The sequence below is a fragment of the Drosophila elegans genome, unplaced genomic scaffold (genome assembly GCF_018152505.1).
Source record: "Drosophila elegans isolate 14027-0461.03 unplaced genomic scaffold, ASM1815250v1 contig_183, whole genome shotgun sequence".
Classification (NCBI taxonomy): Eukaryota; Metazoa; Arthropoda; class Insecta; order Diptera; family Drosophilidae; genus Drosophila; species Drosophila elegans.
Window position 1 is genome coordinate 6,692,111 of NW_024545550.1, and position 21,371 is coordinate 6,713,481.

Sequence of the window (21,371 nt, forward strand, 5' to 3'; positions counted from 1 at the left end):
TTGTACTCTTTAGCCGCAATAAACTTTAATCTAGTGAATCAGCTTAAAAAGTTCCGTTTCTTTTTTTTAAATTTAATTTGGTTGCTAAATCTTCTGCCTGGCTCACTTTAGATCCTAATTGTCGGACGATAACTTAAAAAATCATTGTCACTTTAAAATTTGTGTATTTAAAGATTCACAAATTTTGAATTTTTATAGAATTTAATAGAACTAAAACCATTAAAAACAAACTTCGATTAATTGTTTCAATTTTGTTGTATATTTCAATTTTCATGTTTTTTTTTTCTTTTTATTTTTATTATGGAGGCTCTACTAAAACAAAGTATTAAATTATGGGCGATTATGTTACGATTAATTTTGTTTGTTTTCTCCTCGAATTCGTTTGCAGGTTATGTGAGAATAGTCTTAAGCATTTAAAAAACGACTATACGCTAAGGATACGGCATTAAAATTAATAAAAAAGGGTAGGTTATGAAATACGTATAAACATTTAAAGTCATCCTAAAGAATTAAAAATGTTTTATATAGTTCATTTCACATCCTTTACAATGTACAGAAAAATTAACGCAAAGCCATTCAATTCATTTCAATTTCGTTTATCTGCAAGTTTGCTAAGATTGTTTGTTTTTTTAGTTTTCGATTTCCTAGTAAGTATTGTGGCAACTTAAGTGACTAACGATACATACACGAAAAATACATAATTATCCCCCCAAAGATATACACCCAAACACACTCGCTCCGAACAGCTCTACAAGCCTGGCCCGCCCTTGAACTTATTGGCTAAATTGCTTAAGCGCTTAGCATATTCAGTTGTGTTTTTCAGTTGATCCTGCTGCCGATGGTGTTGGCTTTATTCCACCGGAGCAATTATTTTGAGGAGCTTTGTGCAAGACTACCATCAAACAATAAATTTCGCTGTGACAAGGAATTTTGATAATTGTTTTTGTCTGTCCCTTGTTGCTTGGTCTTGATGCTTCTGCTTCTGCTGATGCTGCTGCTGCTTTTGGTGAGCTTTTGCTTGGTCCTTCGCTGGCTGCTGCTCCATTTATTCTGCTGTTCGTTCCATTAAAAGTAACTAGATTCTAATGTAGAACAAAATGGTTAAACGTATCATATATCGAAGCATTTAAGAAATCCGAGTGAGTTCATCTTGGTTTGTTAATGTTCTGCTTTACATTTATGACTTTTTCTTTGATTGATTTTTGTTGCTGTTATTGTTGTTGCGGCCAACGCCGGTGCTGATGCTGATGCTGATATTGATATATATATATATATTTATATGTGTGGATTTTATTAATTAGCTATTGAAGAGAGCTTTTGGGAAACTCCATTCACAGTCTTTGATTTAAGGACATCATTTTCATAAGAAAAGACAGTTTCCTTGCCGTTTTCGACGACTCTGTAAAGAAATGAGAAGGATTTTAAACAATCACTCAGTGCATGGCTTAGGGGTCTTTTCCTACCGCTTGGTCATCAGTTTCTTGCCATTGACAAACACCGTCGAGGTGGAGGTGCGCTTGACACCGGCGCTGGGGCCACTGGAGATGTGGGTGACGCCGCTGCTGCCATTGCCGCTCGTCATCGACGAGAACGAGGTGAAGCCGCTGGTGGGCATGAAGAAGTCCATCATCGAGTAGTTGAGCATGGGTGCCCCGAACGGGCTGGCCAATTTGTGTTGGTGATGATGGTGGTGCCGAGACGCTCCACTGCTGCCCCCATGGCGTCGACTGCTGCTCGATCCGCTCGTGCTGCCATTCGAATATCCGTTGGCATCTGGCAAGACATTCAAGATACGTTTACAATGCGATATGAGACTTGCGGGCAAAGCACTTACCTCTGAAGAAGTCGGCGAAGGGCGAGTTCACGCCGAAAAACTCGCGGAACACCTCCTCTGGCGGGCGGAAGACAAATGGAAAGCCGCCCATAATATCAAAGTCATCGAAATCGTGTGTATTGTAGTGGTGGCGGGCATGCGACCGACTCTGGCCACGTTCACCCAGCCCATCCTTGCCGTACTCGTCGTAGATGCGACGCTTCTTTTCTGTAGAAAATAAACCGGATAAACAAGATAAGTCGAGGGAAATCAATAGAATCTGTTTTTGTTTAGTAATAAACGCTCGAGCTGCTGGGTGTTAGCTTAGATCTAACATGGAACCAGTGATGGGATAGGTACTTATTTAGGTACTAATTGTTTCTTAAGTCAGTTACAAAATATAATATATTTATATAGTGTAAAGACTATGCCATTTTTCAAAACGGTAATGCAAAAATGAAATTTCAAAAATAATTTAAGTATGTTCAAATACTTTGAAAACTTTCTGTTAAGCGGTTTTGTTATTTGAAATTCAAAAACTTCTGTTTGTAATTGTAAAGAGATAAATACATATGAATTGGCATATTGACAGCATAAAAGGGTTTTTTAAAAAAGTACCCTAGAAGTATGTATATTTAGATGCTTCCCATCACGGCAAGAAACAGCGTTTAGTTGCATTAAAGTATGGAACAAAAAACAAGAACGACGTGCGCCAAGATGTCAGTCAGCAAAAACCAAAATAACGCAACAATTGCAACGCTTCTGCCTCTGGCTTTACCGAACAGCTTGTGGAACGGAGTGCCCTCGAAAATGTTGCGGAAGGTGAAGGCCTGGTAACGATTGCCGGTCCGCCTGCCGGAACCGGAACCGGATCCGTAGCCCGAGCCCGGATAGTAGTCGTAGTCGTAGTCCCGGCCATAGGACGAGGCTCCACCGCTCCCGCTGCGGTAGCGGGAGTAGGAGCTGCTGTTGCTGCTGCTTCCGGTGGTCGAGGATTTGTGCAGCGTGGCACGGGCATCGTAGATCTTTCGCTTACGTGCTAAACACACAATAAAGACTCAACTCATTGATTCCGCCAAGGATCACAGATCGGTCGATACGTGACCCCTTTCGTTGTTTTCGGTTTCCAAATGTAGGTTATATCTGTTCTTGAGCACAAAACTTACCATCGGATAGGACTTCGTAGGCTTCGGACAGCTCGCGGAAGCGTTTGTTGGCCTCATCCAGGTTGTCGGGGTTCTTGTCTGGGTGCCATTTCAGCGCTAATTTTCGATATCTGTGGGTGATAAATATTGTGATTAGTTTTTTTATGTTTCTGCAGATCCTATATATTTCTTACTTAAAAGCTTAAAGTCGATTAATTGCATTTCAGTTGATTTTCAATGGAATCGCAAATGGGGATTAGCCCAAAAATATATATTCATATATATGTATATATCGTTAAAGCGGTTAGGCAATGTCAGCTTTCGACCGGATATAAGCTTGAAAGTTTGGCCCAATATATCGCTTTTTACTATTTGTTTACTTACGCCTTTTTCACTTCACTGTCGGTAGCTGACCGCGCCACATCCAAAACTTTATAATAGTCCACCATTTTAGAGATGTGTGTATTTGACTTTCTGCTCTTCTGCGCTTATTTTTTTAGTTGCTTGCTTGGCCAGCACAAATTGTAATCCAATGCGTTTGTTTTTTGGTCGGATCCTCCTCTGGCTTCTGCAAAAGATAAACAATCAAAGGGGCGTGTTAGTTAAGGGTTCTAAAAGAAGCTATATAGAAAAAGTGTCTATACCGCTGGAGCAGTCAGCATTCGATACAACTGAATTTCGGATATGTTTTTGATCTTGTTGCAGAAAAAGCAAAGGCTATTAGAAAACATAAACAAATAGAGGCACACACACACGAATGGGTGTAAAGCAAAGTCAAAGACAGCTTGGTTTGTATGGGCCGCCGACACTTTTCAATTTTTTCGAGTTCAATGTCGTTCGAAAACCCCATTATGCCATCGCCCACACACGCAAACTATGAACGAAAGAGGCCGAAGAAGTACATGGAGAAAAAAAGGCATACTATCTACACTATCATAAACATAATAACAAAATAGCTAAACGGGTCATAGATCAAAAAAGTAATTAGACCATATATGTACATATCATTCAAATTATAACAAAATTAAAAAATATATAACAAAATCAAGGTCCTAGATCTAAATAATTAAGAATCATAGATCATTGTATCGTTTTGATACCACATTCAAAGTATAACATATTAAATGATCAAATATAAAGGAAAATGGTTTTGAACCAAGTTTGTACATGTTAAATAAAATTGTTTTCGTATGTATAGAAATACTAGTAGTTTTCTTCCGTGTAGACAGAAAGAGAGGCAGAATACGAGCCGCATGTGTAGGGCGCTCAGTTAGCCGTTCATCAACTTTTGGGGCAAAGTTACTCAAGCGTTTTTCGCCCCCCTCTCGCGCATCTCGAGACCCAGATCTCCATCTCCCATGCCCCTCCCCCTTCACCACTCATTTTCGTGCAAAATAGTCGCTAATTTTATTTAATTTGTATTGTTGCTGTCGCTGCCGGTCGTTGTCATGCAGCCCCCTTGACACAATTTAGCTTGGTTTCATGCGCGAGTGTTTTTTATCAAACATTACAGCGGCCAATTGTGTGATGTTGGCTTTAGCGAAGGAAAGTGCTTGGCTGAAATTAGCCCTCGGGCCAAGTGACATGACAATTTGCATTTACACACTTGCCCGGCAATCTGAAACTTAACTGAAACGAACTTCAAAACTTGTTGTTCGACTGACCAACATCGATGGGCTGGCTATGTTTATGTTGCTCTTAGGTGTGGGTTGAATCTCGAGATTTGGTTCTCATGGGCGGTTCATTCGATTTGTTCGTGTTAATATATTTTTTTCACATTTTTGTGTGATCTAATTTATGTCTTTTGATGGGTTGCGTGTGCGTAGCGTCACATAAATTTGTCTATTAACATTCGCTACAACGAAATGGATTAAAGATACTGTGTGTTTTTAATAATATATACTCTTAATATATTAAGAACGCACTGTACGGATATATAAAATGCATTTAATGCTTATAGTAATGCAAATATATTTTTATATATCTTTCTTTGTTGAGCTAGAGAGTCCAGAATGAACATTTGTGATGTACTGTATGGACAAAAAATAGATAGACGCGAATTAAGTTTAATTTTGCATGATTAAAACAGTACAAATGAATGCACCCTTCGATACCCCGATAAAATAAGTCAGGTTCCACCGAGATTTGAACTCGGATCGCTGGATTCAGAGTCCAGAGTGCTAGCCATTACACCATGGAACCACCGTATTGTCCTGGAAGCCATTCTCCCTTTTCTGGCAAGGAAAATCGCAGTGCGCATGCTGCAAGTGGGTGGGAAATGCTTTCGTGGCTACCATTACAAAGGCCCCTGAACTTTTCGCATGCAATATGTAACTGCAATACTGATTACTTTCACACTTTCCGTTTCATTTGCTGCATTTCCTTTCGACCAATATATGTACATTCTTTACTCATTCAGTGGGATTAGTGTTCTCACATGTTGCAATAGACTTAACACCACACGAGATTATAAATACAAATCGAAAATGTATTTTGCAGGAAAATAAGAAATAACATAGATAAATTTAAATGAGTTCCCCTTTTATTTATACAAACATCTACGAACATATAGATAGCGGGTAGCGTATATAGGGAAATATAGATATAGTCAAGGGGTGTATGTGTGTGTGTGCGTAGTTTATTCGCTTTACGGCGGCTGCCTATAGAGTATATACCTGTTGACATATTCGGCAAATTCTAGGTCGTAGGTGTAGGAACTTGTAGCATTGTCTAAAACCAGCAAATGACGACGACGCCGCGACTGCCGCTGACGTTTCTGCTGGCCAGCCATCCGCATGACACACACGTCAGCGGCGGAGACGGAACCGGAGGAGCTGGGGAGCCAGCTGAGGAGTCAGGTGGAAGAGGATGCCAAGGGGCGGGAAACGGAGTGGAAGACCTGCTTACTGTAGCTTGGATTTCACTGGCAACCGCCACCGGCTGACTCAATTCGAATGGAATCGGTTGGAATCGAAGCAGTGGCTATCTGCGAGACCATATCTCGTGGCAGTCACTCAACACTCAGCACCTCGCCATCGTTCTGTGGGCGTCTGCGGCAAATACTTGTATATAGATAAAAGATTTCTTTGCCTAAACAGTCAGATGCTCTCGGAGAACCAGATAGTTTAACGGGCTGTAATAAACTTCTACACAAGCCTTTGCTTATATATTAAAGACCATGTTGAATTAAGATACCTAAAGTAGTTTTGATAACAACAAGATAAAGGCTTAATTCTGTTGACACAGGGAAAGATTATGGTTTTCTACGAGTGTGGTTTTTAAATCAGATTGACACTTTACGACTCTATTAACCCGAAAATGAACGTTAACAAAATTGTGTGCTGAATTTTAATTCAAAATAAATGAGAGGACATTAAAAGTTCCAAGTGTGAAATTAGGTTATTAGACTAAAGAGCGTTTTAAATCGCATATTAATGTCTGAAAATAAGATTTAAATACACAAAAAGAGATATGCAATTTACATAGAAGACTCCCAATTGTAAATGAGGAAATTAAAGCGATTTTAACACGTACTAATACGTCAGTCGGAACTGGTTTTTAAATATCAAACCCATTTCATCACTGTGATGATTCACAAAGTGAACAATTCCGTTACAGATTGTTCTTTACAGAACGGAGTCATAAGTGCAAGGTCACGCAACTGATATAAAATAAAATCACTGCTCAAATATTGTGTTTTTATTATTTTTATAAACTGAATCAGTGTGTTTTTCTACTTGTAAAGTTAAATAATAGCAAATGTTATTAAACCATGAGCTCTTTTAATTTTTATATTGTCTGGGTAAAATTGTATTTTGCAAAACAAAGAAAATAAGTTGAAGTGTTCGAATTTGTTAAAGCAGTTAAATATTTAATAAACGTTTTTTTAACCATACTCTTCAGGACTATTTTAGTGAAATAAAATAGCTTGTTATTGTCGCTGAATAAGACATATTATATTATCACGCTGAACATTAAATTTACAAAAATTCAACTAAAATATTAAAGCTTCTATTATATAAACAATTCAAGTAGTTCTTTTGCAACTTTTTATAGTGTGAGTAGGAATTACTGAAGGTCTTTGTATTATTTTTCGGAGTAGCCCACAACATTTACCTCCACTCATTGCAATGTTTATTTATTTATTTACCCGTATCGGATTCAAGCAGCTTTAATCACAAACTCGAGGGACTCTACATGCAACAAGTGTGTTTAGCAGAGAGAGCAAAAACAACATATGAAGAGCTGCCTACATGGCGCAGTTTTAAACCTGAAGTCACTCCAAAAATTATGTATGTGGTTAGTCTGCGGTCTTGTCTTCAAAAGCCAAATGTTTGTTGTTGTTATCGCCGATTTTGGTTTTGTTGTTGTTTATGCAAATTACATCACCATCGATATGGCTGCGTTGCACTAAGATTTTCTTCACACTTTTCAATTTGTTGCCTTGTCGCTGCGATTAAACTTGAATTGTGTCACCGAATCGATAATGATAAGCAAACAACAAGGCAGAGAAACAGCAATAAAGTTGGATAAAGGAGGAGGAGGAGCAGGCAACAACAGTTGGTTTTTCTTTTTGCATGGTAACTGATTTTGCTGCTAGTTTTGCCATAACCTACATACACATTTAAACGGTTTTTTCTGCAATCACACACAATTAAACACCATACACACAATCAAGCATGCGATAAGAAAACGCTGCGCATTTATATTTTACATTTATTTTGTCGAAAAGTCACGCAATTAGCAATGCACTCGCACTTTTCATATTTACATGGGTCGCTTTTAACCAGCAATGGTTACTCTTGTTTTTAACTTAATGCTACGTTTGTACTCGAAGTCGATACTGCACATTATAAAACAAAAACACGGAAAACGCAGCGAGGTAAAAAGTGTTAAATTAATCAAAACTTTTGCAAGCCGTACGCGGCAACGAGTCGTTGAGAATTGAATTGAAAAAGCGGAGAGATCAAGCAAGCAAGAGAGAGAAACCAGCTGACGGCATTGCCATGCTTGAAATTAAGTGTTGTGGGGGAGAAGGTGCCCTCTCTTTTGCCAATGCTCTCTCCTTCCCCTCCCCGGCCCCTACTTGTTATGTTTGTGACTCCTCACCGGAAGTTGTTACGCTGATTCTGGCAAAAAGCGTTATCTCCTCGCTATCATTTATCTTTCGGACGATTTCGCTATCAGCTTGTGCCATATATTCAAGGTTGATCAGTTGATTTTACTGTTCCGCCGGTTAAATCCCCCTTTCCAACGTGATTCATCTTCCAGTTTCCGCCGAAATGGTTTCTCCACCGCCTAGACTCATTCCAAAATTCCAATATTCATCGGAGAGATGAGCCGTTCATTTGAATAAAGATGGGTTTTATAGCCAAAGCTTATAACGTTATAAAGGCGGCAGAGCCGAGCGGAAAGCAAAGGCGACAAATTTAAATATTTAATTTTAGAACTCTCACGACGAGTCGTTGACGCCGGTCAACAGTGGTCGAAAGTTTGGGTCAAACAAGAATTACAGGAACACATTTCAATCAAAATAAATTTTACCCATATTATTGTAACACATTTTAATATTGTTTTTAAAGACGTTTCAAGTTAAATAATTTTGTTTTGTATACATACTAAGGTATAGTTCAAGCAAATCTTAGCCCACTGTGACGACCCCAACAGCAGGTGGTGGACGAGAACCGAGGGAGGTGCGCGAAATGTTGTGCGAAAAATGTTGAAAAGTTTATAAATTGAAATTTTTATATAGCACCACACAAATACAAATTATTTTGGATGTGTGAGAATTTATTTTTAGTTTGGTGGGAAGGGTGAATTGGTCATAAGTATTGCGGAAGGAAAATATTAATGCAGAGCAGAAAAACAAAAACATTGACGTGTTTAAGGTGGCGAGGGAAAATCGCGAGCAAAATGAGAGAAATTGGAACAGCGGGTAAACGGTCAGTAATTATTATGGGAAAATAACACAAATTAAGCAGGCAGCGAAACAAAACGAAAGCAGGGAAAACAGACCAAACAAAAGGGAACCCAAGGTGGAAATTCGCCAAATTGCACAATTCAAGGAAAGCGCAAGAAAAGAGAGGGAAAATAGCTGCCACAATGCAATGTCATGTGAAGCAACAGAACAAGCCATGAGAAAAGCCCCACACAAGACCTAGAAATAGACACGTGGGCGTGGGAATCAATCTATTTATAAGTTCCATGCCCGCAGCTTTTCCCCTATGAAAACATGAAAAAATGTTGTAAGTGTTACAGCAGCAACAGGAGAAAAAGCTAATGCTGATTCATTCGCAGCTGGCGGTTCCCCGCTGGCCAAATGATTTTTAATAGACTCACTTGGAACTGTTGTAATATCATCAAATCTATTGAATCTATAGCCAAGGGGATTGCCCTCTTTTTTTTTTTTTTTGTTTTTTTTTTTTTTTTTTTTTTTTGGGTACAACTGCACCATATCCGAATCTGTATCTAATCAAAGGCCTTTCTCACTCTTCGTTTGTTTGTTCGCCGCATAAATAAAAAAAATCGGTTCAATGTAAGTTTCGAAATGATCTGTGTAATTTTTGTGGTCGCTGTTGGATTTCTGCGGTTCCAAAACTGAAGAGGGAGGTGCGGAAGTGTTCTTTGGGCGGGGTCTGTGGTTATGTTTGGCTCATGGGGCTTTTCATGTCTACAGAGGGCACTATATTGACTTTCGGGGGTTTACCCAAATCACTAGAACACAAGTGACACGCCCTGGATAACGAGATTTTTTTATTGAAAAAACTGAACATGGATGTACAAAATATATTTTATAACAAATTTAATCACTGATAAGAAATGTTTGTTTTTTTATATTTACAAATTCTAATAGAGCAAAAGACTCACCATTGTTGATATACCAAATTTACGACTTTGTTGTAAGCTAGCGAATTCACGAAAAACTACTGCGCAAAACTCTTCAACTGATTCTTGTTAAAAAGATACTCGCAAGATTATGTAAATATTTTGCGGAAAAGCTTCCTTCTTGTTTATATTGTGTCTGAAAACATTTGCCGGCAATCAAGAAGTAGAGGCTCACTCTGATCTAATACAATCAGGCCTTATGTGTAAATCCTCCTTTATTCAGTCTACCAACTCTACCGTTTGTGCGGGTGTGACAAACGGTCGTGTCCGAGTCATGCAGTCATAAAACACCAAAGACTAAATAAGGCAAGTCGAGTTTAATACCAATACCGCCCAACGGAGCTCGGTCACATAAAAACTACCCACCATCGATCGAGAAATAAACCTGTAGCCCGAGATCAAGCAGACAGACAGCCGGTGATGATCTCAATATACGACGCTTGATTTGTGGAATCATCACAGCAACTAAGAAGACCTCAACAAACGTCCGACATTGCTCTCCTCGGCGAGTTCAACGCTTCCTTATGCGATATACAAATACATAAATCTAAGCCACAGATGATAGCCATCTCCTCTGTCCATCCAAAGCTACTGTGCAGCAATTGCACTGAAATAAATTGGATGGTCGCTCGTATACTAATAAAATATATCTTAGTATGATTATTATTTTAGATAAATTTTATATGATGTTAACAAAACTTGTAACTGTTAACTTACGTTTTTCATGTTTTCATGTTTTCATGTTTTTCATGTCCTAGATAACATTATTTGTTATTTTTAGTTCAGTTATTTTGGTTTTCTGTGTACTGCACATACTGCATCTGGATCAAGTCCGGTGGATGCCACAACATGAAGTCAAGCCTGGCTGCTTGGCTTTTGTGTGTGTTTTTTTTTTTTTTTTTGTCGAGTGTGCAACTTCAAGCATATATTGCATTGACAATGAAGTTATTAAAGCGCAAAACCACAGCCATCCACCTGCGGCTATTTTTCTTTCGGTCGGTTTGGGGCGGAAACATGTGATTAGCTTGCACTAGGAGAAATGAAAAACGAACTCTATGTCGGCCAACGTAAACGTCTTGTCGATACTAAACAAAATTTTTATAGGCGAAAGTAGGAAATCACATTAAGACAACTCAAGACCAAAATTAAAGAGCAGCATGATTGATCGCTTTAATTCGGATTTTACATCGCCTTAGATGCCCAATTTGTAGCAAGTACAGTTCTTAACTAGATAAACCGCAAAGCTACACAAAAAGTTACGGAGAAAAGATATTGGCTCACGAAGATGGGTTTCAGTTTGGGCCACACTTGTGAACTTGATATGTGGGTATAGCCACAGGTGTTCATTGTTCTAGTGGGGATTTAAGAGCAGCCAGTCACGTAAGGTTTTTAAGTGTCTGCGGTTCGCCAGATGACATTACTTTTCCAAGTTCTATTTTTAAAACTAAAATAATTTGTGAGCTCAATTAAATGTTTAAATTAAGCAAGTATTTCTTATTAATTAAAAATAAGTGGGAAGCTGGTTTCGAAAGTTAGCTATTAAATTGGCTTGCTATTTATATGTTAATTATAAACTGGCTACGAAGTTGTAATTTTAAATGTGCAGTATTTTAATGGTACAATTTTAATTATGTTTTCGTTTATGACCAACTATAAAAAAGATATTCCAAACATAGTTTTAGCTGACTAATTTTTTGTATATCCAAAAAAATTATCCGAGTAAAAGATTAATTACGTTATAAAATTACTCCTACATTAAATGTTTATATGTCATTTCCTATGAAAAACTCTCTACTCCATTAGCACATCAGCAACTTCTAAAGACCCCACTTAAACTTTTTCCACTTTTCTTTATTACTTCATCAAAATACTTTGGCTTGGTACCCCTTTCACCCATTTGAATTTCCAAGCACTTGGCGTACAACAACAAACTTTGGGGTCAACCAGCAGAGACGATGACTTTGTGAGTTGCTTGCTCAGCTGAAATGAAAAATTCGAGGCAGACGCCGCGTCGTCGTCGTCATTTTCGTAGGCAGCTTTATTTCTGGGTTTTATGGCGACTTGGTCAGTTTGGAACGGGCCTCTGCGTCCCAGTTTAAGTCCCTGCCCCAATGATCTCTGACGCTCACGCTCAACAAAGTCTTTTTATAGGTACTGCTTCGTTTCGTGTGGGTTTGTTTGCTTTAGTAATTATTATAAATAGTTGGGAATTAAAGCCATCATCTATCTAGCAAAATGAAAGCTGGGAGATGGCGCCCGCTGTGAAACGACTGGCAAGTGGCCAAACGAGACCAATTTCCAAAGCAATTTAGTTTAATTGAATGCAATAATCATAAAAAGTAAGGAGAGCGCCAGGCGAAGACAGTAAATTTGTAATTGAGGAGTAATTGCTTGTCGCGCAAAAAGGTAATTTTATTTAATCCGCATTTGTTAATAGACGCCTATGGCCCCACTTTAAATGGAAGCTGTAAAACGCCTTTTAGCCATTTTGGTCCTTTCTTTTGTGCTGTCCAATTTGAAATGAAGAATCACGCTCGAGCCCGCGACATTGAACGTGACTCAGTGGTAAAAAGCATCTCAGAAACGATACGCAAATCGGAGCGAAAAAGTTGAGTTGGCAAATTAAATAAACAACGCGAGATACGAAGAAGCGGCCAGGAGAACAATGCAAAATCATATAAATTATTATAATATCTCCTGCCAGTTGCCTGAAAGCCAGTTTCAGACAAAAGATACTCGGACTGACGCATCATCGCTTGCCTCTAATTAATGGAAATAGATACAACTAGAGATACAGACACAACTCTCAGTCTCGGTCAAACTGCTGCGCCTCATTGAAGACCTTCGCTGTTCGTCTTGGCTTTACTCGGAAATCGAATTGAATCGAATCCAATTCATATTCCAGTACACAGGCCCATTTGATGCGTAACACGCGCCAGCATTTAACTCTCTATAATACGAAGTACAGAGATATCGTGCTAAGGTTAAATCTAGTGGAGTGCTGTCGAAGCAAGGCTGCTAATGAGCCAAGTCCACTGCCGCAATCATCAGGTTGCAATGCCAAATTCTTTAGAATTTCAAGGGAAGAATCTGACGGTGAAGTAAATCGAGCTAAACACACATACGAAAGAAGCTTTTAAAGAGCTACATAAGCACAATGTCTTTATATGACATCACTTTCAGCTGTTAAGTAGTAGTTTCGGTACTTAAAAATATAAGCTGCTTGTTGCGAATCTTCAATTCTTTAAAATACCTTCTCAGTGAATTCTTCAAATTAAAAATTTACATCAAGCTTATTGCGGTATCTTAATTACAAATTTAGATTAATTTCATCTTATTTAAATTACATTTTATATATTAATTAATTTTTTCATGCGTGTTGCGGATCTTTACGCTCTTACCTATCTCTTCTCAATTCAATTAATCGATGCCAAAACAAGTTCGTTACCCCTACTGCTTTCAGAGGCCTAACGAGCACCACCAGCACCAGGTCTTAACCTAATTAATAAATTATATTTGTTGAGGCCTCGAGACACGTGTAAGCGATAACGCTGCTCATCATTCGAGGGGCCCTAGGCTTTCCCACACAATTCCCGGAGAGAAAGCACATTAACTCTGTAACATGAAGATGGACACGGGATATGATTATGCGAGTGAGTCCGTGTCTGCGGCTTAGTGGATGCAATCTCTCCAAAACTCTTGAATGGACAACAAGTGCCGCTCATTAGGCGGACCGCAAACAAGGCGAACCGGTTAATTTAAATAGCCGGAGATGGAGAAGATACCGATGCCGAAACCGAAGCTAAGCAGACGCAATGATTGATTTACCAGGCACAGTTAGTAAATTAAACGACTGGATTTCCACCGTCGCGACGGATCGGTGGATCCGATCCACCGTTTCAATGACGCTGACAAGCAACAATTTTTATGTGCGCTTCAAGTGCATCCGGACATTCATTCATTTATCTTCATGGGCCCGAAAAAGCCTCAACGACGACTCCAAAAGAAAAACAAAATACTCGTTTTGGTAATTAATGAAAAATCATCAGCCGCAAAATACGCAGCCAAGTAAATGGAGCGGCTTAAATTGCTTTTGGATTAGCGCGGAAAGCTAAAAATAATCGACGGCACCACATCAAATTAAACCCAATAAGGTAATGCATTTGCGATATGGCGGAATCGACTGGTATGCTTGCTTTTCACTTAAGAAAAACCTACGCTTCAGTCGGTTCATGAAGAGGTTGGAAATTCCTTACTGCACTCGGTTTCCATTGTTCACAATTAATTTCCACTCGGACTAATTGACTGAATCCCCAACGATCTGTTTAATAATACGATTTATATAAAAATAGTTGATTGAAGGTGTGTGCAGTACGACTCAGTTAGATCTGTAGAGGAGAGTACTTAAGCTAAAAGAAAAACCTTTAATGCTTGTGTGCAGAGAGAGCTCGATCTAAATCATAAATCGACTATTGCTTTCGACTGTCCCAATTCCACTGCTCCAATCAATTTCATGTGCCATGGGCGCAGTTTTTGTAATTTTAATTAACCAGGGCCTGCAATTTCCACAATAGCTTTTGGCGCTTTTTATTTCGCCAGTTTCTATTGCTGTTCCTGTTGCTGTCGAGTGTGACTTCTCAAGCGTGTGACCGGAGGTGAAATTTTTATTTCTGATTTTTGGCATTAGAGCCGCGAACCACTGCCACTACCAAATGCCTAAAAAGAGTCGGGCTAGCTGGCTGGCTGGTTGGCTGGCAATGGCGATGGCGATAAATGTGCGGAGATACGTTTCAGACCGCGTCGCGTCGTCTGGCCGCTTTAAATGGACAACTGGGAGTGGGTCACAGCTGCAGCTGTGGATCTCGATCTCTGGTGCAGCAGCCTGCGGCTCACTGAGGCAAACGGAGCGATTATAGGGACCCAGACGACTTGGGTCTAAGCCTTCCACAAAACCAGTTCGCAGTTCTCTTCCACCTCACCGATTGGCGGCGTTTTCGATTCTTTCTGTCGGAGCGTAAATATTTCAATTTATTTATTGGACATGCGTCTTCAGCATCGTATCATTTTTCGAACACTTTCTTTATATTCGTTCCCCGAACTGGCGGCAAATGTATCTACATGTGTCGTGTTGTCTTGACCAGAAACCAACATCATGGCCTCGGTCTTGGACTTGGACTCGCCAGCACGCAAAGCCAGGCCAAAATGTGTGTCAACGGCCTTTGAGGCCCTTCTTTTAATTTTTTTTTGGGGGCGGGGGCACACAGTATGGGGCGTGTTCCATGCGGATTTTCACTCAAATGAAAATTAAGAGTGAAAACGTTTTTGGTTACTGTATTTTTTCCCCCAACCCTATCCTCCTCCTTTTTTTTTGCAGCAAACAAAGCAAAAGAGGTGTGTTTCGCCGATTTCAACTGCAGACCATGCATGACCCGCGCGTACTAGTGTCCCATCCTCTGGCCGTCCGATTGTCATGCTAAATGGGTGAAGTGAAACTACGACTGTGATTTCGGAGTGGCGGGAGCATTGGCCAACTCCCCTAAAGAGCATTGCCTGCTTTCAGCTTTTTCTTCTCCTACTGTCAACTGTCAAACAAAATTTACACGTTTTCCTTACAACTGCACCTCACGAAATAGTCGGGGCCTCAAAGTCGGGACTCGAACAAAGAAATGGGGAGTGCGTGAGTCTCTGTTTTAATGGATTGATTGTTTGGTAAAGTTTGCATGTTAATTGCCTTTATGGTGGCGATAGACGACAAAGCACACTTAAAAGTTCAAAACCCATTACCGAGTTCATGGAATTTTCTTTTTTTATCAGTCACATTTTCAACAAATTAACCTCAATAGCATATGACTCCCACCCTGGTCAAGACAATGGAAATAAATTAAATGCTGTCTACAACTTATTTAACTTTTTAAAACAGAGAACTTCTTAAATAATGTTTACAGGTCGCAATGAAGTGCAATCTCTTAATTTATGTTGAAACCACTTACTTTGGTTGGTGTTAGGTGATTTATGGTTATTAATAAGACGATGGTACACACTTTTAAAATATAATATAACATGTGAATTGATATCAATTATTCGACATGAACACTAATACATTTGTTTTTAAATCAAAGATAACAACTCAATATTTTTAATGATGTATTTAAATCAGTGGTCAGCAAAGGTCTATGTACGAAGTATAGGCTAAGGCCAAGTCGGTAGAGCAGCAGAAGTAAGGCGGCAGAGGCCGGCACCAACAGTATAAAAACGCAGTCGCCACACACACACTGACTAGTTTCGCTGTGAAAATTACTCTTACAAAGAAGTGCGAGCATGTTATAGTATGTGTGTCGACTACTGATTTAAAAAGTATTTTAAGTACACCTCTGTTTTAGAAAAAGTAGAGCTTCATCAAAATGGATGTTTACATATTTGAACATATAAGTTCCGGGTATTTTGTCAATTAAATGCGTTTCAGAGGGTTAAAAATTCTCATCCTCTAAAAACGGAACGGAAATGGTTGAGGCTGCCCCAAACAATTCAATTAAGCCTGCTCCTCTTGCACATCTCCGATCGTTTGGGCCCAATCGAAACTGACTTGGCTCTTACCTGCTGCTAACCCGGCTGGCTGATGCGAATTGAAAACAAAACAAACAAACTGAGCTTAGACAACTCACAAACTCACAACACAACAATGCGGTCGTTGGACGCGAAGGCGCGCAGCGGGGGCGCTTAATATGCAGCCAGCGTAGCAAGTCGGGTGGTGAGCAAGTCGGGGATATTATACCCATTCCATATAGCCAGCAGCAGCTGGCGTCTTTCGTTCTTGCTGTCGCTCAACTGATCAACTGGTTTAACAATAAAAACAAAGCTCAGGCGGCGTTGGCGTTACTTTAACGTTTAACAGAAACGAAAAAGTTGCCGTTTTTCTTTTTTTTGCTTCTCGCGCATCGATTGTCGGGGCTTGGCTTTCTTTGAGGAAAAAAAAAAATAAAATAAAAACTCACATAGAAACTATAAAAAATGGTAATTTGTACGCTTTTGCCTTTTTCTCCGCTTCTTGCTCAATCGTACGTCTCACACGCGCTTCTAATGTCTGGATGTGATACATAAGCTCATAAAACATACAGCCAAATGGATGATGATGATGGCATATAAAAAGCTACACGAGTTTTTCAATTGACTTCGAAAGTGGCAAGCGGCTGGCAGCAGCATGCAGCAAATGGGGCGGACACCAGCGAAAAGTAGGCGTGTGGGACACTAACAATAGTGCACTGTTTTTGGCTCTCGGCTCTGCCACACTTTTGATGAATTAGCCGTTTTTTCTATCGAGTGTTGTGGAGGCTTGGAAAATTGAGTTGCAGCTGCAGCACTTGATGGAAAACGCTGGCAGGGGCTGAGGAAGTTCGTTGAGCCGGATCATACCCAGCTGAGACTCATTAAAACACCACTTGAACCACGCTTCGTGTTATACCGCCTCTAAGCGCAGGTCAATAAGTGGAGTAGTTGTCTGATTTTCGACTCCAGGCCAGTTAATGCCTTTGTGTGCAATGCAATTGGAGAGAAGTGGGAGAGAGAGCTTGATTGATGGGGTTCGTAAGGCAGGGTAATTGATTTAATTACAAAAAAAAATTACTTCCCATACCGGGAATCGAACCCGGGCCTTCTGGGTGAAAGCCAGATATCCTAGCCACTAGACCATATGGGATATGTTCTACTTTCTTCCAATTTATAAAATGATGCTGGACTCTTTTTACGTACCACAAATACAAGCATTCCAATTAGAAATTTACTTTTTGTTGAATATGAAACTAAATATAAAAAATATATTTTCCAAAGTCAACGTGGACTGTTCGAAAAAGTATAATAAGAACGCATTTTAGCCGCTGCTCACATCAGTCCCATATTGTCTAGTGGTTAGGATATCCGGCTCTCACCCGGAAGGCCCGGGTTCAATTCCCGGTATGGGAAACTTTTTTGCTATAAACTTGTATTTTATTTTATTTATTTTTTTAATTTTAGTTTATACAACTTTGTGTTTAAAAAGTTTGGCTTGGTTTCTAGCAATAAAAAATAATTCAATCTGACGAAACAAGCAATGGAAACAATTCAAACGCTTGCTAACAAAATGAGTCTTTGCTGCACGCCTATCAGCCTCCCATATGGTCTAGTGGCTAGGATATCTGGCTTTCACCCAGAAGGCCCGGGTTCGATTCCCGGTATGGGAAGTACTTTTTTCTTTTTTTATTATAGGAAAATATTTTTTTATGTGAATTGACAGAGTATCACGGTTTTAAATAATAGTTAAACATTCTGTTACTTTAAAATAAGATTTTAATTTTGTACACCTCTGTATCGTAATTCAAATTAAAATGTGGGTCGATTTCCTTGTTTATTGACTACCACTGTCGATGCAAATCTTATTGCATTAATAGCACTTATGTTTGTTTTGGTTTTTCTCGTGTGCTTTATTTATTCATCGCAATTGCCTAGCGCCACCCAATTGATGCCAATCGGACACGCAACGAAATAATTCGAGACCTTTTTTTTTAAGGGGAGGAGAAAGAAATGCCGTTTCTTTTCCTCGTCAATTGTTGATGTCTGCGCTTATAAAGAAAAAAAAAAAACAGAAAACCAAGAAAATAAAGCAAAAAAAAAAAAAAAACGGTTTTGTTAACGACGGGCAAAAGCTCAAAGAGCCAGAGTACTTAACTTTTGTTAAGCCAAAAATTAGGCATGCCCAGCATTGCAACATATAAGTGGAAACAACAGCAACAACGACAATAGCCTGCCGCAAAACGTGTGGCAAGCGAATGGCAACAACAATAAAACAGACACAATGCCTTGACAGAGTTTTTAACGTTTTATTTCTTTAGATACGGAAAATTGCTTTTTCATTGTTGCAGAAACCAATGTTTGCTTGTTGCTGCTGTTGCTATTTACAAGCTGACTTGGCAAACGGAAAATCAATTTTTAATTGCAGCAAATTTGAGAGAGCTGCGGGACAGGCAAATTGCGAGCTGGCCCAAAAAGGCAAATTAACGTTAACGTTAACGAAAACAATTGGCATTTTGAGTCAGAAACTTGTTTAACGGTATCGAGCGGCAGCTGCATTATCTTTTGAGGAAAGGAAATTCGCCGCAGCATGTCAAAGGGGGACAGCAACAATATGTCAAAATCTCGATGAGCAGAGCAATGAACCGTTGTAATTAGCATACGTCCGTGTGCGTGCGTGGGACAGGGAGGACAATAGAGGCACTTTCGATTATTGAACTTGTCAAGTTCCGCATTTGTATTAATTGTTTGTATTCTTCTGCTAGCTTTGTTTGTTTTTTCTAGTATCTTACCTTTTTGGCGATGTTTTTAGCTGGAAATCCACTCCTTCCTGTGGTGCCAAACCGAAAAACAAGCGAACAATTAATTTCATTAGAAGTATCTAACAAATGCCAATCCAACACGATAAAGAAATAGTAAAACTACAAATAGGTGTGTGTAAACAAGATAAGCTACACCGCGTGGGGGAGAGAGAGAGGGGATGAGAAAGAGAGAACGAGAGACGCGGCAGCAGCAACAACAACAATAACACGGGGACAATTTACAGCGCTTTATTGATTTTTTACAAAGCAACTATTCGGCCACGAAGCATGCCATTTCCATTTGAATTTCGCTTTTAGCTTATTTTGCAATTATTTTATGCACAGAAAACAGAGCACAAAAGAATTTCACACACACGAGCACAGGCTCACACACCCAAACACACACGAGCGCGACTTCAATGTCAACTTCACTTATTTTTCTTTTTTTTTTTCTTGCTTTGCTCCGTCCGTGCTTTTCGAATTTATTTATTTATTTATGATGCACTTCAATTACCCGTCAATCTGCACAAATCCACGCGCTTGCAGGTTGAAGAACAATGAACACCCGCTGCTTCTTCCAAGCGCGCTTTTTCTAGTAAACTTTTTTTCCGTTTAAATCCAAACAGCTGGAGACTATTAGAGATGGCGAAACATCGATACCAATATGGATGTCATCGATGTTTTCAAAACATCGCTTTCATCGATGTTTGGCGGGGCAACATCGACGTTTTTCCATCTCTTCTCTGCTTTCTCTCTGCCGCAGCGTTGGCTTTACAGGGCAATGTTAGGAACATTCTAGTAAAATTTATTTTTCGGTTAAATGACCCAACAGCTGGAGACAATACCGATACATCGATATCTTATCCAAATTATCGATAGGAGTCTTGCACTGGAACTTGTTTCTACATGTAGAATTACATTACACATAACAGCTTGGCGGTTTATTTAAAATTTAAAGTGAAGAAGTATTTTTGTTCCGTTAAGAAAGAGATGCCTCGTTCAATAACTCAACTAAATTTTAATTAAACACATTTACACCTTTTTATAAAAAAAATATTTAATTTAAAATCCGCCCGCAAACACTTTAATTTCCTTAGGCTTATTAATTCCACATGTTGGCTTAAGTTTTTTTTTTCATTTACATTTTTATGTATTTTTTATAAGCATTGCTTTATAACTGATTACCGCATTTAACTTAAATTATATGAGGTATAGAGAATTTATAAAATTTTTATAAGTAAATGAAATATCATTATATTCTTGTACAGTTTATTTGATCAGTTTAAAAGTGTAATGATTGCAACTTTTCTAATCTTATTCTTTGTTTATAGAACCCTTACTTTACTGCTCAACCCGAGTTCCTGTGTAGTCGCCGGAAGCAGTGATTCACATTGGGCTTGACTCCCTGACAGCGGTTGTTCCAAGCCACCCAGGCGGAGAATCCTTGCTGTTTCCTAATATACTTGGCACACGCGATCGAATACCGGATATCATCGCTCAACAGCAGACGGCAGGGCAGTCGACAGAGATCGCTGGAGGGACGACCATCCGCCGGCTTACACCAGTAGCGATCGTTGATCTGGAACAGACCCCAGTCCACAGAGCCATCAGCATTGCTGGGATTGATGGCCTTGGTGTCGAAGGAGCTCTCGCCCTCCACGAGGCACATCCAGTCGGGCAGCTCGTTGTAGGGCACTCCGTACCGGTAAAGCCTTCGGGCCAAGCTGCATCTGCCCACCTGGCGGCCACTGGCCACAACTGATAGTGATAAGAGAACCAGCAGCCAAATGTGCCACATCTTCGGAATCAAATGACCCGATCTATTTGGGATTTGCGGCTTATATAGCCATGCGGGATTTTGGCCTGGGCCAATCTAATTTTTACAAGCACTCATTCGGACAGCTCTGAAGTGTGGCCCACACTCGAGCATAAATTATGAACACTGCGTAACAAAGTTCAGAATGCTAATTCCCACTATAATATGCAAATTATCTTTATCAAAATGAACTAAATCAATATTACCATTTGAATCGAATGAGAAATGGGAGACGTTGGTGCGAATTTAACAAAAAATTTTCTAAAACAATTATAATGGGAAGAAATTTTAACATTCCGTTTTAATTTAGATATTTTGTGTCATAAGTATTTAAAAGTTCTTTAGATTTATAACTTAAATTATTTAAAGCA

At 39.4% G+C, this 21,371-nt stretch overlaps 2 protein-coding genes and 4 non-coding genes across 11 annotated transcripts; 2 read left to right on the forward strand and 4 right to left on the reverse strand.

Annotated features, from left to right (window-relative positions):
• Nucleotides 1-236: 236 nt before the first annotated feature.
• On the reverse strand, nucleotides 237-19,817 carry LOC108144534 (dnaJ homolog subfamily B member 6). Of its 6 annotated transcripts, XM_017269494.2 has the most exons (8): nucleotides 19,699-19,817; nucleotides 19,176-19,213; nucleotides 3,343-3,526; nucleotides 2,980-3,089; nucleotides 2,592-2,852; nucleotides 1,835-2,041; nucleotides 1,464-1,773; nucleotides 237-1,399 (listed from the first exon to the last, which is right to left on the reverse strand). In XM_017269494.2, the coding sequence occupies exons 3-8, from the start codon at nucleotides 3,405-3,407 to the stop codon at nucleotides 1,294-1,296; spliced, it is 1,059 nt and encodes a 352-aa protein (XP_017124983.1). In that variant the 5' UTR covers nucleotides 3,408-3,526; nucleotides 19,176-19,213; nucleotides 19,699-19,817; the 3' UTR covers nucleotides 237-1,293. The 6 variants fall into 6 exon arrangements, with proteins under 6 accessions (XP_017124983.1, XP_017124989.1, XP_017124986.1 ...); XM_017269500.2 differs by lacking the exon at nucleotides 2,592-2,852 and having other exon boundaries at nucleotides 19,699-19,815; XM_017269497.2 differs by lacking the exon at nucleotides 19,176-19,213 and having other exon boundaries at nucleotides 19,699-19,811.
• Nucleotides 5,089-5,160, reverse strand: Trnaq-cug. The gene has a single exon. It is a non-coding gene; the product is annotated as a tRNA-Gln (tRNA).
• On the reverse strand, nucleotides 17,465-17,536 carry Trnae-uuc. Its single transcript has one exon. It is a non-coding gene; the product is annotated as a tRNA-Glu (tRNA).
• Nucleotides 17,728-17,799, forward strand: Trnae-cuc. Its single transcript has one exon. It is a non-coding gene; the product is annotated as a tRNA-Glu (tRNA).
• Nucleotides 17,985-18,056, forward strand: Trnae-uuc. The gene has a single exon. It is a non-coding gene; the product is annotated as a tRNA-Glu (tRNA).
• A 566-nt stretch (nucleotides 19,818-20,383) lies between the features above and the next one.
• On the reverse strand, nucleotides 20,384-21,005 carry LOC108144256 (lysozyme 1). The gene has a single exon (XM_017268937.2). It carries the CDS (start codon nucleotides 20,980-20,982, stop codon nucleotides 20,533-20,535), a length of 450 nt encoding a protein of 149 aa, XP_017124426.1. The 5' UTR covers nucleotides 20,983-21,005; the 3' UTR covers nucleotides 20,384-20,532.
• Nucleotides 21,006-21,371: the final 366 nt, after the last annotated feature.